Below are 22,293 nucleotides of genomic sequence, written 5' to 3'. Positions count from 1 at the left end.
AGTAACTGTGAAAGAATTGTTCTAACCTATTTCTCATTTGTGTCTTTGGCTCTTAATCTGTTAGATTCCTCCTTGTTTAGACCTGGTCCCCAAAGAGCCCTGTGTAATGGTTGAAAATTATGACTGCGTACAAAATCGAGTTACAGTGTAGAGTACTTTGCCCACCTGAATTAATGACAGGTTTAAGATTAAATTTCACTTTTTATTCTTTTCTTTTGATAATTGGGTTTATTTTTAAGGCACAAAGTTTTTCCTATTTCTTTATATATGAACACACAAAGGATGTTGCTAAATACCCCACTGATAAGTTCTCAGTCAGTTGGACTTACTAAAGAAACATGTGTTGAACACATTTGATATAATTCCTAAAATAGACTTTCGCTTTTTGAACTTGAACCAAGTATCTTGGAATACTGATTCTTGTTTGCCAAAGCTCTTATTCCAACACTGAAATAAATAAACCATTTGACCAAAACTATGAATTAATAGACATTTAATCATGTAAACAGAGAACTATAACAACTCATAAAAGTCTTCACAACTCTGGTAAAGAAATACTTTAGTGTATTTTAGCAAGAAAATACTACTTTTCCACATTTTGTGCCTTTTTTTGTGTGGCAGAGACAGCGTCAGAGAGAAGGACAGGTAGGGACGGAGAGACAGACAGGAAGGGAGAGAGATGAGAATTCTTCATTGCGGCTCCTTAGTTGTTCATTGATTGATTTCTTATATGTGCCTTGATGGGGGGGGGGGGGCTAAAGCAGACTGAGCAACCTCTTGCTTGAGCCAGTGACCTTGGGCTCAAGCTGGTGAGCCTTGCTCAAACCAGATGAGCCTGCGCTCAAGCTGGTGACCTTGGGGTCTCAAACCTGGGTCCTCCACATCCCAGTCTGACGCTCTATCCACTGCTCCACCGCCTGGTCAGGCCACATTTTGTACATTTAAAAGTGAATTTCATTACTTTAATTCCGATATTTATAGCTTTCTGAACTAAAGGAACAGTGTAATTATTAAATATGACTTTGAAATTCAAGTTAGTAATTTATCTAAATTGGAAGTGATATTGGGGGAAATTGTGATTTTTTTTCTACCATAAAGCAATTTTTTAATCTTTTATCCAAATATTTATTTCAGATTGTGTCTGCTGTGCAGTATTGTCATCAAAAGTGCATTGTTCACCGTGATCTTAAGGTAAGGCACTGATTTTATCACATAAAAAATTTAATTATTAACTGATAGTTTATAATTTTAGAGCTATTTATGTTTATAATATTGGAGCTAATTGTGCCAGGTACTATACCAGCAAATTAGTTTTTATTTAATCTTCACAGCAACTTTATGAAAGGCAATATTTTCACTGAGAAAATGAAGAAAATGTATCAGTAGTTATCTAGTATTAAAGGCTAAAAGAGATTTGATTCACCATTTATAAGCTTTTTTTAATAGACAAGGGTGGAACTTTGTCCCAAACTAAAAATGCCTAAGGTCTCATTCAGTCACAAGCAAAGTCTGGCCACAAGTCCAGATTGGTCTGATGTAAGAGTCAGTTCTCATTCTTACCATTAAAACTTAAAGAATTAAGGAAAAATTTTAAACAGTGTTATGAACATCAAATGCATGTAATTAGAATAAAGTCGCATACTGTGGTATAAGATATGTATGATAAAAGTGTATGTTAAGAAATGTTCATTGACAAATGACACTAAACATCAGAACATAAATATGTCTTCGAGGTACCAATTTCATTTTCACCAGGACTATATCCAAAAGAGGAATTGCTGGATCATGCAGTAGTTCTAGTTTTAGTTGTTTTTTGTTTGTTTGTTTTGTATTTTTCTGAAGCTGGAAACGGGGAGGCAGTCAGACAGACTCCCGCATGCACGCGACCGGGATCCACCCGGCACGCCCACCAGGGGGCGATGCTCTGCCCATCCGGGGCGTCGCTCTGTCACAACCAGAGCCATTCTAGTGCCTGAGGCAGAGGCCATGGAGCCATCCCCAGCGCCCGGGCCAACTTTGCTCCAATGGAGCCTTGGCTGCGGGAGGGGAAGAGAGAGACAGAGAGAAAGGAGAGGGGGAGGGGTGGAGAAGCAGATGGGTGCTTCTCCTGTGTGCCCTGGCCGGGAATCAAACCCGGGACTTCCACACGCCAGGCCAACGCTCTACCACTGAGCCAACCGGCCAGGGCTTAGTTTTAGTTTTTCACAAACCTCCATACAATTTTCAATGATGTCTGTACCAATTTAAATTTCTATCAATAGTGTACAAGGATTCCCTTTTCTCTACATCCTCCCCAATGCATAATTTTAATGATAGTCATCCTAATGGGTGGAGTGATATCTCATTATGGTTTTGATTGGCATTTCCCTGATGATGGGGATGTTGAGCACCTTTTCCTCTCCCTGTTGACCATTTTTATAATCTTTGAAAAAATGTCTATTGAGGTGCTTTCACCATTTTTAAAAAAATTTTTTTAAATTTTTTGTATTTATTCATTTTAGAGAGGAGAGGGAGAGAGAGAGAGAGAGAGAGAGAGAGAGAGAGAGAGAAAGGAGGAGAGAGAAGGGGGGAGGAACTGGAAGCATCAACTCCCATATGTGCCTTGACCAGGCAAGCCCAGGGTTTTGAACCGGCGACCTCAGCATTTCCAGGTCGACGCTTTATCCACTGTGCCACCACAGGTCAGGCCTTTCGCCATTTTTAATTGAGGGTTTTTTTTTGTTTTTTGTTTTTTGTTAGTAAGTTATATAAATTCCTTATATACAGGGTGGGGTGAAAGTAGGTTTACAGTTGTGAGTATGTGAAACATAGAGTTTATTCTTATATTATTTTCCATATGTACAGCTGTATTTTGCATATTAACCCTTTATCAAGCATATGATTTACAGATACCTTCTCTCAACCCATAGGTTGCCATTTAATGTTAGTCAAATATTACTTCTTTTTCAAACCTGATAAAACACATCTACATACGAAGTAACCTCTAACTTTGTTAGACTATCAGTTGAAAGAAAGCATGTACAAAAGCAAACACCTTATTGAATTGCTCACATTTACATAAGGCACATTTAAAACTTTCTTTGGGTGATTCTGATTTAGAGTTTTGGGAAACCAGCCTCTCACAACATGGTGGTGGTAGTGGGGGGGGGGGTTACTGCTTTCTACCATAATATACCTCCAGAAGAGAATCTAGTTTTAAAACAGCAAAAGGAACTGTAAAACAGACCATATCTAATGGAGTCCGTATTGTAGTGTATCGTTTTACTGAAAGAACAGAACGTTGTTGAGGAAGCACTCCATAAGGGAAGATAAAGGATTGAACTCATTAGAGAAGCCCTGATTGGCAGTTATTGTAGGTATTAGCCTCGCATTGACCAATGATGCTTTGTTAAAATGGAGTGCTGTTGGGTAAACTTGTTGGTGTAAGCCCAGCAGATTAGTGTTATGTGGACAGATGTACTTTTGATGAGGTCCTATTAAGATACAATTTCAGGATGTTACTTACCTTGATGAAAAAAATGGATTTTAAATAACCTTCCTTAAACATTTGCAGATCTGCATAAAAATGAGAGCTCTCCTTGTATAGTGTTAAAATTCAGTCCTCTGTAGGTGTAACTCTGAGCAGGTAAACACTGATGTACCCTGCTGGGCTCCTATGTTTGCTATTATGTTGAGAAACAAGAGGCAAGAAATCCATGTTTGGAATCTGAAATAGTTATAATGCTACTTGATGTTACATAGGCTCTTCACATTGTCCTTTTTATTATTTTCCCCTTAGGCTGAAAACCTTCTCCTTGATGCTGACATGAATATTAAAATTGCTGACTTTGGTTTTAGTAATGAATTTACAGTTGGGAACAAATTGGACACATTTTGTGGAAGCCCACCCTATGCTGCTCCTGAGCTCTTCCAGGGGAAGAAGTACGATGGGCCCGAGGTAGACGTGTGGAGTCTCGGTGTCATCCTCTACACGCTGGTCAGTGGCTCCTTGCCTTTTGATGGCCAGAATTTAAAGGTATCAGCTAAATTTGATATGCATGCTTTATCCCCGTGCACGATCCTTTCCAAAGCCAGTTACAAGTGCTTTCTCTGGCCCTTCTCAGGAACTGCGAGAGCGAGTCTTACGAGGGAAATACCGTATTCCCTTCTATATGTCCACCGACTGTGAAAATCTCCTGAAGAAATTACTAGTGCTCAATCCCATTAAACGAGGCAGCTTGGAAGTAAGTTATCTTTTGTACTCCAGATTGAAGTTTAACAATGAAAATGTTCCAGGAACTGAAGATCATTTTAAAATAATTTTTTCCTGTTTCATTTTTTTTTTAAACTTAGAAGTTTTTGGTACATACTTTTTTTTTTTTTTTTTTTTTTAAATTTATTTATTTTAGAGAGGAGAGGGAGGAAGAGAGAGAGAGAGAGAGAGGAGAGAGACAGAGAGAGAGAAGGGGGGAGGAGCTGGAAGCATCAACTCCCATATGTGCCTTGACCAGGCAAGCCCAGGGTTTTGAACCGGCGACCTCAGCATTTCCAGGTCGACGCTTTATCCACTGCACCACCACAGGTCAGGCCTGGTACATACTTTTTGATTGATCATGAGAGTGAGCTTCTTCCTTACTGGTGAGCAATGTTGTCATCCTTGGGTCATGTATCATATTTTATTTGACTCTTACCTGCTTTTTTTGCACATTTGAATTGTTTTATTGTTTTTGCTAAAAATATTATGATATACTTTTTCTTTTTGGGATATATACTTAGAAAAATTCTCCAGAAGGTCATTACTGGGTCAAAGGGTACTAACAGTCTGATAGGTCTTGTCATTGCCAGAAGATTGTGGGTGACCCAGGGCATCTGAAGGTACCTATTTTGCACACAGCTTGGTTCAGTATTGGATATAATAATTTTTAGTATTTGATGCCTTTATTGTAGTCCTGTAGTTTCATAATTGCTTTCATTTGTATTTATTTCATAGGGATAGTACTCAGTATTCTTAATGACTAAGGTAACTGTTGTTCTTCATGTGTAAGCTCTCTGTGGCTCTTAGCTGCTTGACTCAAAGGGTCTGGATAATCAGCCTTAAGGAATTGTATCAGCTTAATACATTTTAATATGAAATATTTCCCACTAATTGCCTTATTTTTAAAAAATTGCAACTTTATGTATTTTTTAATGTTACTTGCATATCATGAGTTTTATTTTAGGGTGAATACTAGTTTTCCTTCAGTATATAATTTTCTAACATTGAAATTTGATTTAGACAGTTCTGTGTGGCTATTTTTTTATTAAACTTTTTACTTACCATATTTTTGGCTCCATAAGACGCATCTGACCATAAGACACACCTAGAATTTTAAGGAGGAAAATAAGAAAAAAAAAATCTGAACCAAATGGTGTGTTAAAATATTTAATAAAGTACTGTATTTTTTACTCCATAAGACGCACGGGAATTTTCCCCTCCACTTTTTTTTGGGAAAAGTACATCTTATGAAGCGAAAAATACGGTAACTTATGTAACGCCTTTCTGTCGCTTCTCAGATATGACTGCAAACTTTATTGAAGTTTTTCTTAAAGCCTTATAAATGAACTACCTCCATCACGATAAAATTAATGAATTAATTTCATAGTCTGATTGAATGACCTAGAGTTGTTTTTCTAGGTCTAAACTGTTGCATAATTTTTCAGGTCGTGTTTGTGAATGCTGTCAGTCCTTCCTAATTGCGCTAATGGGAGGGACAGGGTCATTTATGATTTTAAAAGGATTTCTGTTTATGTTACACACTAAGTTTTTATTTGCTATTGATTTGAATTTTGATATGTCTAAATTTTTTGTTAGCAAGAAACTGAAAAAATTTTTGTGTTATTTCCTCTTTGTATATATATTCTTTCATTTTCCAGTTCTTAACTGGTATAGACTGTGTTATCTTTTAAAATAATGCAAAATTGGAGCCAAAGCAAAGCTCCTTCTTTTTGCCCTTTCTCCGTCATCTTTGGTCCTCCCCAAAAAGTATTTTAACACCTTTCTTAGCTGCAGCTAAGAAAATCTTAAGGATCTTATTTATTTCTGGACAGTATTGACAACACTACTATTAATAATAATGACCTTTTTTATTAAAAATTTTTTCTTTTTATTGAATTTATTGGGGTGACACTGGTTAACAGACTTATACAAGTTTCAGGTACACAGTTCCACAATACATCATCCGTCCACTGTGTTGTGTGTACCACCCCAAGTCTCCTTCCATCACTTTTTATCCCCCTGTACCCGCCTCTACCTCCCCATCTGCCTCCCCCTGGCAGTCACACTGTTGTTCATGTCCATGAGTTGTTTTTTTGTTTTGTTAATAACCTTTTTTAAAAAAAAAAAAAATGAAAGATTTCTAAGTACAAACTCTCAAACCCCCATATCCAATTGTGAGTTTTTGTTGATTTTTACCTCTTTTTTCCATTGCCATGGCCTACCTTTCATTCAGACTGGCATCATCTCCTAGTCTCTGGTGAAAGAAAGCCTCTTGGTTGATTCCATGCCTCTGGTCTTGAACCTCTCTAACCTGCTCTCCACACACTGGCTGGAGAGACTCTTTCTCAGCCTCTCCCAGTATACTCCCTCAGATGACTGAGAGAAACCTTCCTGACTTGGTCTCTGTTCACCAAAACAGAGCTGAAATAAGTCATTGGAGGTTCTGGTTGGCCAAACATAATGTAGAATTTATTTTCTAGCAAATCATGAAAGATCGGTGGATGAACGTTGGTCACGAAGAGGAAGAACTAAAGCCATATTCTGAGCCTGAACCAGATTTCAACGACACAAAAAGAATAGGTAAGTATTTAAATAGTGTGAGAGGTGCTGTCCCTAGGGTATAAGTGATGGTCATTTAGTCTGCTAAATAGCATTTTAAAAATATAAATAGGGCCTGACCAGGTGGTGGCACAGTAGATAGAGCATCGGACTGGGATGCGGAAGGACCCAGGTTCAAGACCCCGGGGTCGCCAGCTTGAGCACGGGCTCATCTGGCTTGAGCAAAGAGCTCACCAGCTTGGACCCAAGGTCGCTGGCTCCAGCAGGGGGTTACTCGGTCTGCTGAAGGCCCACGGTCAAGGCACATGTGAGAAAGCAATCAATGAACAACTAAGAAGTCGCAACGCGCAACGAGAAACTGATGATTGATGCTTCTCATCTCTTTCCGTTCCTGTCTGTCCCTGTCTATCTCTGCCTCTGTAAAAAAAAAAAAAAAAAGTCTTAAAAAATATAAATAGGAAGAGATTTTACTTGAAAAAATTCATTTCTTGGCAATAGCAATATAAAAATTAAAGTAATGTAGATAAACCTTATTTTTTCCTTACAGCAATTTCTAACAGGAGGAATGACTGATTTAAGTATCAGCTCTGGTCAGACTGATGAGTATCAGCAAAGCGTAGCATGTATTTCAACCAAGAATGTAGAGGTCCTGAGTTTATACGGCCTCTTTCTTTCTGTCTTCTGCGTCTCAACCTGGTCCATTCTCCCATGCCCAGCTCCTTTCTGCATCAAAACTGTCTCCTTTGTTTCTGTCTCCCTTCCTACAGTCGTTGGAGACCCAAAAATGGAGTCATCTCAACTGTGCTCCTATCTGACTTGAGGGGGGAGGGAGGAGCATCCTAGGGTGTTAAGAGTCTGATCAGAACAACTGTGGAATTCAAACCTTCCAAAGAGGAGTCAGACTACCTTCAGATCAGAAAGCAGATCGTTATGGGCTAAGGGTGTGTTGAGAGAGAGAGAGAAAGAGGGAGAGAAAGAAAGGGTGTTGTTTGTCACACACAGATAGATATTGTGTCTCTTGGACAAAGGACTTCAGCTCAGGAGTGTGCTAGGCAATGAGAAATGGAAGGGGCCCAGTCATCAATAACCCATAATATAATTTCCTCATGAAAAATGGTGAGCATACATTATGCGAATATATAGTATCTGGATGTTAATAGTCAAAAAGTCTTTAGAAGTAATATTACACTTTAAAATGTTAGAACTTAGTTTTCAAATCTAATGTTGGCAAACCTGACCAGTTTTCATTCATTTGTTTACTAAAATAAACACATTTTCAGGAAATTTTGCCTTTTTTTTTTTAATTTTTAGATGTCATGGTCACCATGGGTTTTGCACGAGACGAGATAAATGATGCCTTGATAAATCAGAAGTATGATGAAGTCATGGCTACTTATATTCTTCTGGGTAGAAAACCTCCTGAAGTAAGTTCTTCACCGTTTTAGATGAATATAAATCATTTCTTGGCTAAGTATAAGATATGATGTAAGCAGATATAGTCTATGTGGTATCAGGACTAACATAAAGACCTTAGCATGCTTATGTATTAGAATTCAAAATTCAAGAGCTAAGTCATGAACTGATTTCATTTCCGAGTACCAAGAGATTCTGTTATGTAAAAGAAGGCCTAATGCCTTGGCTCTAAGGGGTACCATTCACAGTCTAGTCTTTGGGAATGGCGCCCCCCAGAGTTGTGTGTCCAAATGCAACAGTCCTGCCTGAGGTAATGTGGTTATTCTGGGTATGCAGAAACCACAGTGAGCTAAACAAGAGGAAGTGATAGCATTTACAACCAAGCGTGCGTCTTAGGTGATGTGTACAGGTGGGGACCCAGAAACAAAGTTGGTGACATTTTACCTTACAGAGTTTGGAGTGGCTTTGATTCATTCAGTTGGGAATTCTCAAGGCCAGGACAGATCAGTCATGAGATCGATTTAGGAAATAACTGTATGCAAATGGCGATTGAACCATAAAAGCAAATGATCCTTTGGGACAGCAGATATAACAGTATAAATCAAGAGTCGAGAACAGAGCCCAGAGCATTGACAGTTTGTTGAAGATTTGACATCAGTGGGAGGCATTTTATAGAATCAGCTGAAATTGTTTTTAATTAGATAGGAACCGTTCAGGGAAGCCAGTGATTCAGTAAAAAGTTGGCTGACCACAAACATCGTTTATGTTACAGAGAGAAGGGTAGTGTATTGATCCCCAATGTACCTTGATTTGCTCTAAGTAAATGCAATTTCTTGATCAGAGCTAATAAATCAAATTTTGTTCTGTGAATGTAGTGGACAAAACAAAACAAAAAGATATGTGTGCACCTGTGTGTATTTTATCATGACTTTGAATCTAGAGATGTCCCTTGGCTCTCTTACCCTCAACTTCTCCATCTATAAAGTGCAGATTAATAAATCTTAGTGTTTTTTGGCTAGAGATTAAACAAAGGAACCTTTATAAAGAGCTTAGCACGGTGTATAATAGCCATTCAATAGTTGGTAGCAATTATTTGATATTTTGACTAAATAAAATATTCAAAGCCATTTGGACAAGATAACAGAGCATCACAAGTGCTCATGCAAACATGTTACATCTATTTCCCTTCCCGTTTGCCAATGTGTAGTTCTGTTCCCAAACTATATATTTTTTAAAGTTCTGCTTACCCCTTGTCTGGCTTGGAATAGAGTGGAAAATGGAATGCGTGTTGTCTGCATAAACGTGCTTGTGTTTTGAAACCCTGGTGGTCTTTCTTCCATTTCTAGTTTGAAGGCGGTGAGTCATTATCCAGTGGAAACTTGAGTCAGAGGTCACGGCCCAGTAGTGACTTAAACAACAGCACGCTTCAGTCCCCCGCTCACCTGAAGGTCCAAAGGAGCATCTCTGCGAACCAGAAGCAGCGGCGCTTTAGTGATCATGGTGGGGGAAATATCACACAAGCGAACACAGACCGATACCACCCAAACTCGCAGTTGTTAAGCATTCGACAGCCACACCTTTGTGTGCCTGTGTCATCCCCGTCACCACGGATTCCATTATCGGATGACAAATACAGTCCCTTTTTTGGGGACTGACCTATTTTTGTCATTGAACAGTCTCACCTTACTTCACAGTGTAAAATATGCAAATAAAGATGTTTTTAATGCAGGGTTTTTGTCCATAAGAAGAAAATATGCTAGTTATTTTGTGATTCATTGGGCCTTTTCTTTTAACTACAGCTGGTCCATCCATTCCCCCTGCTGTGTCATATACGAAAAGGTCCCAGGCCAACAGTGTGGAAAGCGAACAGAAAGAGGAGTGGGACAAAGATGGGACAGCCTGTAAGCTTGGCAGCGCAACAGTTGGATCCAAGAGCGAGGTGACTGCCAGCCCTCTCGTAGGCCCAGAAAGGAAGAAATCTTCAACTATTCCAAGTGTGAGTAAACATTCCCGTCTATTGCAAGTTTGTGGTGGTTATCTATGGTCAGGATTTTTTGTTGAAAGATTTTTTTTTAATCTTTTTTTTAAATGTTTCAAAATTGTAGAGCGAATCACGCATGCAAAAAGGGCCAAGTTTCTCATAAATGCAATTTAAGAACAAAGAAATGGAATATGAGTTCTTTAAATGCTCACTGCCACTGTAGGACAGTGAGCTCAAACTGTGACAGGCTCAGGATGCTCTGCCTTTCACTCCAACAACCTACCTGAGGGGGACGGGGCATAGAGCTCATTCATATGAGAGTCTGGTCAATTAAAATTCAACCTTGTGTTTTTTGTATCTTCAGTAAATTACAGCTTCAATTTATTTCTTTGACTTTCCATAAGTACAGTTAGGATTTTTTAAATGGCTTTTTTTTTTCCCCTTCTTTCCTAAAGAATAATGTATATGCTGGAGGGAGCATGGCGAGAAGGAATACCTATGTCTGTGAAAGGACCACAGACCGGTACACGGCCCTGCAGAATGGAAAAGACAGCAGGTACATATCCCTGCTCCAGCTTACTCTACTGGGTTATTGTCCTACATCAGTGCTCTCGCCAGAACCTTTGGAGTGACAGTCAAGAGGAAAGGAAATACAAAATAGTAATCCAACTAGTCTTACTAGGGCATCTTCCCTTGGAAAATATTTAGGGGAAACAGGAGATAATTCTCTTAACCTGAGAATTCGCAAATAAAATCTTTTCTAAAAGTATTGACTGTTTGCCTGCAACAGAGCAGATCATAGCATCCTAATCCAGTCTTCATAATTTGGATCACATTCTCTTATATAGCTGCGGCCCCCTTCTTACCTCCCCTTGTCTCCCTCCATCAAGTCGTTATTGGATCCAAATAATGAAGGCATGGCTTTTCTTTCTGTAAAGAAATGTGTTCATCTCAGCTGATCTTGAGAATCATCTAATTCTCAAGGCTTTCTATTTTAAATAATGATCAACCATGTTATTTTTATTTTTCTTAATTTAGCTTTTTTCATCATTATAATCAGAACTATTCATCAAAAGGGCAGAGAGCTTATTCTGATAAAATTCTGTGCTTAGTCCCATCTCTGGTCATTTCTGTAGACTGGACAGACCATCCTTACACTTGTTTCCTCTCAATTAATAGTCACGTAAAGTAAGTGTCTATTAATTATAAGTCCCAGAAAGGTATTGTCTGTCCTTGGATATAAGATCCTTTAATTTAGAAAAATAGGGATTGATTTCTGACTTATTTCCTGTACTAAGCCCTAATCTGGACATCCTTTAATCTACAACAGTTCACCTATTGATTCATGATAAGACCTCAAAGTGTTTTAATAATGTTTACAACAATAGTATTTTTGCTGTAATTGTGAATTCTTTTCGTAAAGTGGACGTTTCAAGGAAACATGTCACACCAAAATGTGACTTTTAGAAAGTGAACAATGTCCCCAGTCACAACCATTTTATCCATAAAGATCATTTTATACCATCTCAGAATCACACGTACAGCTAGAGGGCAGGTGCGTGTGAGATCTTCCACATGGAGAGTGGTGATAAATTTACCTTGTCCATCTTTCACAAGAATATTGATTTGTCAGTCACTAATAATGCCACTAATGATCATTTCTTTGAAGTGTTACAGTTATAAAAGGTGTTAGTCAATTTAGGTTTAGACATCTAGTTCTTCAGTTGTAGTGAACTACATCCTTTTCTTCTTTTCTACATTTCTGTTTTATGTCGAAAGCCTCACGGAGATGTCGGCCAGTAGCATATCTTCTACAGGCTCTGCCGGGGCCTCTGCTGTCCCCTCAGCACGACCCCGCCACCAGAAGTCCATGTCTGCTTCTGGTCACCCTATCAAAGTTACACTGCCAACCATTAAAGACGGCTCTGAAGCTTACCGACCCGGGTAACCTGCTGGTTGCATTTCATTTTGTTTGTTAAAGAGTTTGTTTGAAAATACGGCACCCTATGCAAATACATGATAGGCTCCGTGACATGATGAGCTTTGTGACAAGATGCAGTGTTTGTGGCAGAGGAAGCGCTGAATAGTAACATAAAATTTCCTCCATTCCCTACGCTTCAGAAAAATTGCTTATAATTTAAATTGTTTTCTAGAGATGTCTTCTTGAAGGATTTTCTCTTTAATCCGCTCCTAAAAGTAAAACATTCCTGCCTAAGTGATCACTTAGGTAAATTGAGTTTTTTATGATTAAAAAAAAAAAATCTGAGACTAGGAGTTGATACCTCTGGGCAGTCATCCCGGGTCCTGCCGGTTACTCAATCTTAATTAAACTGGCCTTTTCGTTTCCCTGTTGATGACACTGATGATCTCAAAGAGCCCTTTCTGGTATAAAAAGTATGAGACTGTTTTTCTAGTATCTGCCTATGTTAGGATTTCTAAAATTGAGGAGCATCTTGGATAGTTAGATTTGTTCATCATATTGGTGGTGCCCTGGAGTCTTGTGCCATGACTGAGGCCTAAATTTATAAATAAGAAATGATTCTGTTGGAATACTTTTTGATGAATAGTAAAATTCGTGCTCTACCTTGCTGAGCGGATTAAGATAATAGAAAAAAAATGTGCATAGCTCCCCCTGGTCTGGCATTTCTGATGCTAAACATATATATTTTTGTGTCAGTCATATCTTAATCCTTAATTGCTAAATTTTTATAAAAGGCATTTAGTTTCAAACTGACTTTTTAGCCTGCTACATATGATGATAAAGGAAGTACAGTTAACCCCTGCATCTGCTGTTTAATAGGAACACATAGAATGGGCCAAATAAAAGTAGTACAAGCACGGGCAGGATGGTTCAGTTGGTTAGAGAGCATCCTCCCAAAGGTAGCCAGAGGTAGCCAGTTCAATCCCAGGTCAGGGCACCTACAGGAACAGAGCAAGGGTCCTGTCTCTCTCTTTCCCTTGCCCTCGCTAAAATCAATAAATAAATGTTTTTAAAAATCTTTTAAAAAGAAAGTAGTGCAATATACAGATGATATACTCAAGAATTATACCCTTGAAATGTATATGTTATTCACCAATATCACTCCAGTCACTTTAGTTATTAAAAAAAAAGAAATATAGTAATAATAATTCTTATTGCCCGAAGTAAAAAGTGGCCATAGCCATTTTTGTCTCTAGTTGTGAGGTGGAAGCTCTGGGTCATCATAACGAAGCGGGTGTCATCACTTTTGCCCCCGCCAGGACCACCCAGCGAGTGCCTGCTGCTTCCCCGTCTGCGCACAGTATCAGCGCCAGCACCCCGGATCGGACACGCTTCCCCCGCGGGAGCTCGAGCCGCAGCACCTTCCATGGCGAGCAGCTGAGGGAGCGGCGCAGCGCTGCCTACGCCGGCCCCCCCGCGTCCCCGTCCCACGAGACTGGGGCCTTCGCGCACGCCCGGCGGGGCACGTCCACCGGCATCATCAGCAAGATCACCTCCCGATTCGTCCGCAGGTCAGTCCTGAGGCTGCACCTCGCCGTCTGTGGCCTCTGGGCGCTAGAAAGGTGGAATGCTTTTTTTTTTTTCATCTAGGGTTTTCCAAAAAACGATTTCATGACATTTCATCAGAGCTGCCCTTTTTACAGACGTTTGAAGGAAAAGAGTAAAAAAAAAAAAAATCAAATAAGATGTCTTTTCCCTTAAGAGAAAGAAGAAACCCGGACAAAATGAGAATTTAAAAATCTTCTAGAATGGGAAAGAGCCAAATTTGACATCACAAATGTGTTTTAACAAAAAGGCTATCCCCTGACTCAAAAGCCTTGATTTAGGAAAAGGAATTAAATAGAAGTTTATAGTTATCCTTTCAATGATATTTCGTATCTTCAGAGAATTGCTCACTAGTAATAGTTCCCTTTCTTTTCCTCCTTATAAAAACCCTAGATATGACAGCCCCATAGATTACCTAATTTAACATTATAAAAGCTTAACCTCAAAACACAGTAAACACCAAATGAATAGCAAACTTCTAATGTAATAAAATAGTAAAATTGTCCTCTTCTCTAAAAAGCAAGCACAAAGGTGCAACACACATTGACTACACAAGTTGCCAAAGCCAGTGCAGGTTGATGTCGATTGAGTCTGTAATTAGGTCGTACTAAAAGCCTGTCAACGTGACGTCCTGTGTGTACAAAGCACTGTGCAAGGCGCCCAACCTTAGTGTCCGCAGTATTTCAGTGAATAGGCCACAAAGAGAAGAGGCAGTGCTAGTCTCTTGCCTATTCACAGAGCTGTTTATGGACTCAGTTTGTGGATCAGTCTTCCGAGGATCACACAGCTGAATTGAAATACTCAGAGGCAGCCTCCTTTGCTAACCCGATCAGTGATTTGATACCATTTGGACAATTACCGTGCGGCAGGACAGGTTGGTAGAGAAAGACCTAGCAGCTCACCAGTGGAGTCAGTGAGAGAGACGGGAGTGCTGGCTGACTATTTAGAGACGTTTTTAAAAGCAGGGTGACAAAAGTGGCACTGCTTTTATTCCTTTTGCTCTCATTTTACATCAGTGTCAGGAGTGGCTAAAACATTAACATTGACTTAAAGCAGGGGTCCCCAAACTATGGCCTGTGGGCCACATGCTGGCCATTTATCCGGCCCCCGCCGCACTTCCGGAAGGGGCACCTCTTTCATTGGTGGTCAGTGAGAGGAGCATAGTTCCCATTGAAATACTGGTCAATTTGTTGATTTAAATTTACTTGTTCTTTATTTTAAATATTGTATTTGTTCCCATTTTGTTTTTTTAATTTAAAATAAGATATGTGCAGTGTGCATAGGGATTTGTTCATAGTTTTTTTATAGTCCGGCCCTCCAACGGTCTGAGGGACAGTGAACTGGCCCCCTGTGTAAAAAGTTTGGGGACCCTTGACTTAAAGGTTCAAGTTGATCAGTTTTCCCAGCTATTTATTAGTATTTTGCTCTCACAAACTGTCTCTTTATATATGTAAACTGGTATATAACTTGATACTCCTATGTAGAATTTAATTACCTTTGAAGATGACAAAGCAGTTAAAATGTGGTAGACTTTAAAAATATTTATTACATTCAACAAAAGGACAATGAGTAGAGTTTTCCTGGTTTTATTTCTCAGGTAGATGAATATCCAGGTAAGATCAGTGTTTCTAGTTAAAATTGAGTTCATGTTCTTAGCCTCCCCTGCTTGGATAGGCTGTTCTTTTGCTATAATGTTTTATCATGTGCATGAATCATTAGCTTAACTTCTGAAATAAGTTCATTGCTTGTTTAAATATGGGCATTTATTTTTAGAAATACTTCTATACGTGTTGAGCTTTATTTCTAACTGCAAGGTTAATATATGATGTTTTCTAAATTGAGCGACTACTAGAATTCTGCTGAATAACACCATGACTTTGCCATTGGTGATTACTAAATAGTTTGAACTTTGGATTAAACTAAACTAAACTGAAAGATAAATTATAACTCTACAATCATGTCTGAGAATTGGAAGATCGCATTAAAACAAACAAAAAACAACCATAAACTGTCACCTCACATCTTCGCAGTGACAATACCCAGTAGACGCTCAATCAATGACAGTGAAGTGTGGTTATGTTGAAAAAAAAACATGACAAATCATATTAGAGGGACTTGTAACCCAATACTGTCATGCTGGAAGTTTGCTTAACAAGTTAACTTTAAAAATCATTTTAGATGTAGGTTCTTCTTGATATATATTTTTTCACTCTCATCATTAAATCTCAACCTTCACTTTGTTTTGAGGGACCCAAGTGAAGGCGAAGCCAGTGGCAGAACAGACACCTCAAGGTGAGGAGCCACTATTGACACTTCGCTTCCAGGTCCCCGTGTATGCAAATGCGCTTGCGAAATGCCGACAGCCCTTAATGCACACGAATAGAACTAATAACCAGCTAGTATGTGCATTTAACATTTTCCTATTGGGATGGGTGTTCCTAATGTCACCTCACATTGAATGACGTGTCAGTTAATCAATGGATTGCAAGTGTGCGTTTTTTCTGAACATTGTTTTCAATTGTGTGCTTGGTAGAGAAGCAGCCCTTTCTGTCCTGCAATGCGTGTATTAGCAAAAGAAGGCATAGATTCAAATATGCTGATCCTTTCCCCGCTAAAATGAGGTCTCTAAAATCAGTGTTAAATAACACAGAACAAGTTCACAGGAAGGTTTGGTATTAGTATATAGGGTGTGTCCGTAAAGTCATGGTGCACTTTGACCAGTCACAGGAAAGCAACAAAAGACGATAGAAATGTGAAATCTACACCAAATAAAAGGAAAACTTTCCCAGTTTCATACCTATTCAGTGCAGTTCGATGTGGGCTCATGCACAGATTTTTTAGGGCTCCTTAGGTAGCTATCCCGTATAGCCTCTACAGACTCGTCACTGACTGATGGCCTACCAGAACGGGGTTTCTCCACCAAACTGCCGGTTTCCTTCAACTGCTTATCCCACCGAGTAATGTTATTCCTATGTGGTGGCGCTTCGTTATAAACGTGCCGATATTCACGTTGTACTTTGGTCACGGATTCGAATTTAGTGAGCCACAGAACACACTGAACTTTCCTCTGTACTGTCCACATCTCGACTAGCATGGCCGTGGGCTGCTCCACTGTATACATGGTGTTATGTTATCACCTGCACACGTGCACATGCTGCCACATCATCCTACAGAAACTGGGAGGGTTTTCCTTTTATTTGGTATAGATTTTACATTTCTATCATCTTTTGTTGCTTTCCTGTGACCGGTCAAAAGTGCACCATGACTTTACGGACACACTGTATTTTAGGTGAGGATTCAGTGGTGAACCACATTTGGGAATGCTCACCGTGCCATACAGTGTGATGTTTTGATGTTTAATACTGGTTGTATATTCGGTCTGGCAATTGGTCTCAAATGTGAGCCCACCCGGAACTTGATAAAAGACATGCCTGGACCCCATCCCCTGGGTTTGTGAGGGACAGCCGGAACGGTCTGGGCAACCACATTAAGACATGTTGCTACATGTGCTCATATTTATTAACGGGAAATTTAAGAAACAAAGGCATTGAATCATTTTGAGTGGACATTGTACTTCCTCAGGGGGACAGATGCCCCTGGCTTCTTTCAGGTATTATTTTTGACCAGCAGAACACAAACTTCAACTTCATTTCTACTTTTGAAAATGACTTGAAATAAAAGACATCATGAGCTTTGGAAAAAACTTAATATTAAGCATTCCCATGTAGTTCTTTTTTTAAGAACTGTTACCATGTTTACATTCGGTCATAATAGTTGAAATGTTCCTTTATTGAGTTGGGTGCCTGGGTCACCATGGAAGGGAGCCCAAGACAAACAAGATGGGTGTTTTTGACCCTCTTCTACCTGTTGAATAAACATGAAGGACCCTGTGTGTAGCCCATTCCTCACACAGGCATTCCTTACACCCCCGTCTTGGGTCTCCTCCTCTCTTTATACTAAATTTCCCTCTGAGACATTTAATAGTGTATAGTGTCACAAGTGGCTGCTCATATTGCATTTAATTTGTATGCATTTTATCCTTTTAATGTGACTACATATTCTTTCTGTTTGGTCCTTGTTGGCCTTTTTTTTTTTCTTTTGCCTATGAACACACTTATGGAATGCTTCCTCTCTATAGGTACTTGCTAGTCATTTAATCCACACAGTCACCAGGAGGAAAGTATCCACTTTAACAGAAGAAGCAGGAGCATAGGGGAGACCAAGCCAGTTCTGATGAGGCTCTGTCATTGCAGAGAGATGGGGGAGCCTGGTGGTGGACAGCGCAGGCTCTTGAGCCCAGACCGTGTGGGTTGAGCTGGGGTCTACTACTTAGCTAGCTGTGTGACTTGAACTCTTTGTCCCCCCAGTTCCTCATTCTGACTTCCTCTTGGGGTAGTTATGAGTGGTGAGTAAGGATACAGTACACATTAGGCATTTAGAACAGTTCCTGGCAGAGAGTAGGTGCTCAGTAAATGTCAGATGTTGTTATTATTAGTGTTGGTGTTTCCAGGCACTTTCTACAATTAACGTTACCATTGAGGATGCCTTTGAGATGCATGTAGGAGAACAATTCATGTGTGCCTGTTGTCTTAAGGTCACCAGGTTTCCTTGGGAATGCAAGGAAAATCACACGTAGAATAAGACACCTGACTTCTCGTCTGTCTTTCAGTTCATTAGCTGAATGGCCTTTGAAAAGTAATACAAATTTCCTAGCCAAACTTAATATAAGTTTCCTAGTTCTGTTTTTGAAACAAGTGCTCGATCCAGTGAACTTTTGGGTCCCTTCTAGCCTAAGCGTGCTGACTCCAGGACCTCAGTTGCATGTGTGGCCCTGAGAAACAACCCTGGTTGGATCTGCACATTCAGAGGGGCCTGTGGCTCAGAGTCAGAGAGCAACAAGAGAATGGTAGAGAAGACATCGGAGTAAATACCCTCCATCCTTAGTTAATAGTCTTTGGAAACTTATTTTCTCTACCTACCTCTTTATTTTTTTCAAGCTTGCATAGTTTGTAGAGCTTTGGGGGCTCAGACACTTAGCAATGAAGGCGAACACATAAATAGACACAACTCCATGAAAAGTCATATGAAAATGTATATGTGAATATACATTATAGGATAATATTGCCATAAAATGTTTTAAATATGTATAGAGCAGATTATAAACTTCCTGAGGCTATAGTTTCTTTAAATCCCATGTATGTGAGATGGACTAACAAGTTAAAATGACAACATCCATGTTTAGATAATTAATTGCCTGTTCAATTTAATTGCAAGGTCTTCTGAAGCATAAAAATCTATCCTTTTTACCTTTCTATGATTATGTAAGCTAGGTTCTCTGGTTCTGTATTGTTTATGGGATGTCTGCAGTCAGGAAAAGTCAGTAAGGTTGATGCCTTTAAGAAATGTATGTGAGTCATCCACTATGGCAGAAGAACCAGTCTGTGGGTTCCTGTAGGTTTCTATAGAACCCATAGACCAGACCCTGTCAGTTCAAGGAATAGTATGGAGGCCAGTGTGTCCATGGGAGTGAGCACAGTCACAGGCAGTGAGGGGTTGGCCTTAGGGATTGGGGTGTATGTAGGTCATGCAGACCCTTGTAGACTGTTTTAATGATGTCTTCAGCAAAACATTAAAGGAACCTATGTCTACACACTTGTGTGGCAGGACCTGATGTCTTTGCCTCATTGCAATACAACGGTCTTTTCAACGTTATCAGATGTAAATCCTTCTGCAGCCATTACTCTATCTGTTGCCAGTCTTTCTCCTACGCAATAAAAGGATCAGAGAAGGGAAATTTTTCTATATATTTCAAAATTGTGTATTTACAAGCAGAATGCTAGTGGGCTTCTTTTTTGGTACAAATGTGCAGAAAATGGAGACTCTGCTTTTGCAAACTTAAACAGAAAAGTATGGGAAGATCTGTAAAAGTATCAAGTTCTTTACTTCTGTCTGCAAAACTCATCTCCCACAAACAAAGGTGTTTAAGGAAATACACTATTTTAGATCAAAGATACTAATAAAAGTCAAAACAAATGGTGTCCTGAGGTCTGTTTTTGGAACAGCACAGTGACATCGTCAACCTTTGTCTCTGCCTGAAGGTAGTCTGCAAATTAGGTCGTTTTAGTAAGTGTTGAATCGTGACTACTGAGAGTTCATGTGTGTCTGGATTCCTTTGCTGAATGGGATTTCTGTTTACATTTTTCCCTCTGCCCTGTTCTTCCAGAAGCACATCCGGGGAACCCAAAGAAAGGGACAAGGAAGAGGGTAAAGACTCCAAGCCACGTTCTTTGCGGTTCACCTGGAGTATGAAGACCACTAGTTCGATGGACCCCAATGACATGATGAGGGAAATCCGGAAAGTGTTAGATGCTAACAACTGTGATTATGAACAAAAAGAGAGGTTTTTGCTCTTCTGTGTCCATGGAGATGCCAGACAGGATAGCCTCGTGCAGTGGGAGATGGAAGTCTGCAAATTGCCCCGGCTGTCACTGAACGGGGTTCGCTTCAAGCGAATATCTGGAACATCTATTGCCTTTAAGAACATTGCATCTAAAATAGCAAATGAGCTCAAACTGTAAAGGAGCTCACATTTGCAGGATCAGGGAAGACATGTCCATATGAGGTACAGTTTTTGAATGTACTTGGTCACACCTAATGTCATTGGCCTGTGAAATCACTCCATGTAGAATTTGCCCTTAATTCAATAAGGTTATACATAGTTATGAACTGTAAAATTAAAGTCAGTATGAACTATAATAAATATCTGTAGCTAAAAAAAAAAGTAGGTTCACATGTACAGGTAAGTATATTGTGTATTTCTGTTCATTTTCTGTTCATAGAGTTGTATAATAAAACAGATGATTGCTTAAAAACTTGTATAGTTGTCTAGATTTCTGCACATAAATGTTATGTTTGATGCTTTGAGTTGAAAATATTCTTCCCTGTTATTTACATCCTGGTGGGTTTTTTAAAATTCTTACCTCCATCAAGCAATTTCAAAAATTGTGTCCAGAATTAAAAGTGCACAGAAATAGTCTTGGCAATTGTAGCATGGACTTTGAATAATTATTTTCAGATCGTATTTAAATTTAAACTAGAAGCTGATAAATAGGTCGGCTTTATTATACACAGAGTTATTCCTGCTTATCTTTGCTCTTATCCTTGTTACCAGACAAGGTTTAGTTGAGAAGATACAAAATGTTTACAGTGTCTGCACTTAAGAGTTTTTAAAATAAAGTACGTGAATATAAATTATAGCTTTGCCTTGAGCTAATTAAGAAGTACCCAGGGTAGGGGGTTAGGGGACAGGGGAAGTGAAACCTACATCAAATTCCTCTTGAACTTGAACCAGTTTTCTGCCCCATTGCCAACTGCAGCAGCAAAATAAAAAAGAATCACTACTCTATCTGGCTATTATAATGTAAACTGTCAACTTAGGTTTGCTGCCTTCCTGATCCGGCCATGCTGTTGTGGGGACATTATAATATTGGAACTGTTCTCATAGCACAAACTCATCTTTACAGTGTTGAGCAATGTATCAGTTAAATAATGCCACCTCAGGAATGAACTAGCATTGGGAACATGCCTCATTCCCTCGCATTCCCTTCATCCACCCCGACACAGTAGTATCTGTAAGTATTTATGAGACTTTTGGACAACACATGCTATTTATAACAGTGTATCATTGATTTAAGCTTCTGTGGTTGTTCAGTTGGTTTCAATGTAACCTGTTCTGTTTTTACTGTTTTTGCCAGATCTCTTGTATTTACTGCACATCGTTATGCCTCTTAACATGCAGCTCTATAATTGGGCCTTTACCTTCTTTTCTTTCATAATTAGTGATCTCTGCGATGTCTAACCACTAGTCCGGGTACCTTTTAATACTTGTTATTTTATACTGAATTAGCCTTGGAGGTTGACTGTGCAATGTTATTTAATGTTGTAATTACTGTAATATCTACAACAAGGGCCTCACCCTCACACTCCTAAGAAATAGAAAGTGTATTCAGATTTTATCAGTTCAGAGAAGCATAAAGCTGTGATAAATATTGTAATCCCAGCCTACATTAGAGTGCTCTCGTGTAGGGGCCGCGCCACCCACGTGCCCCAGATGAGGGTGAATTTCACGTTCTCTATCCCATACTGTGATATAGCTCTCTTCTGTATCCGTTCTGTTCTAAAATGAAGTGTATTTTTTGCCTTAGCAAAGGGTGGTGTTTGGGGAAAAAAACAACAAGAATAACAACTGTGTAGCCCCTTTTTAACCTAGTGTTCATACAAAAAAAGATTGATGCAAATCTCTTCACTTTCACTGGTGCACTCAGAAGTTTTACTTGAACCGTTCTCATAATAAAGCACTTGTCTTTTGCTCTTTATCGGAATGTGAATTCCCTGTTTTCTAGTCCAGAAGTGTTTGTGTGGGGAGTTGATCTCATGTGTTCTAAATGTAGTGGGCAGGGGTGAAGTGACGTAGGTTTTCCAGGGTGCCATTATGGTAAGAAAATTTAAATATTTTTATTTATAGGAGCTCCTCTTGTTGAACTGGTTTTATAAAAACAGACCTCATGTCTTTTCTAAGGT

The 22,293-nt window shown here is 39.3% G+C and overlaps 1 protein-coding gene across 3 annotated transcripts in view; it reads left to right on the top strand.

Annotated features, from left to right (window-relative positions):
- MARK1 (microtubule affinity regulating kinase 1) overlaps nt 1–22,088 on the top strand; it is a 72,912-nt gene extending 50,824 nt beyond the window's left edge. The window contains exons 7-18 of one of the 3 annotated variants that reach the window (XM_066238056.1): nt 1,135–1,191; nt 3,779–4,015; nt 4,104–4,223; nt 6,715–6,814; nt 8,105–8,217; nt 9,553–9,706; nt 10,006–10,202; nt 10,643–10,743; nt 11,967–12,131; nt 13,428–13,679; nt 15,961–16,005; nt 19,937–22,088. In XM_066238056.1, the coding sequence (XP_066094153.1) occupies nt 1,135–1,191; nt 3,779–4,015; nt 4,104–4,223; nt 6,715–6,814; nt 8,105–8,217; nt 9,553–9,706; nt 10,006–10,202; nt 10,643–10,743; nt 11,967–12,131; nt 13,428–13,679; nt 15,961–16,005; nt 19,937–20,291 (1,896 nt within the window). In that variant the 3' untranslated portion in view covers nt 20,292–22,088. The remainder of the gene's footprint in view (nt 1–1,134; nt 1,192–3,778; nt 4,016–4,103; nt 4,224–6,714; nt 6,815–8,104; nt 8,218–9,552; nt 9,707–10,005; nt 10,203–10,642; nt 10,744–11,966; nt 12,132–13,427; nt 13,680–15,960; nt 16,006–19,936) is intronic. The other 2 variants (XM_066238076.1, XM_066238065.1) reach the window with 2 other exon arrangements.
- Nucleotides 22,089–22,293: the final 205 nt, after the last annotated feature.

This window comes from Saccopteryx bilineata, chromosome 1, assembly GCF_036850765.1.
Source record: "Saccopteryx bilineata isolate mSacBil1 chromosome 1, mSacBil1_pri_phased_curated, whole genome shotgun sequence".
Classification (NCBI taxonomy): Eukaryota; Metazoa; Chordata; class Mammalia; order Chiroptera; family Emballonuridae; genus Saccopteryx; species Saccopteryx bilineata.
The sequence above is the reverse complement of the archived record's forward strand: the minus strand, read 5'-3'. Positions and strand labels throughout refer to the sequence as shown.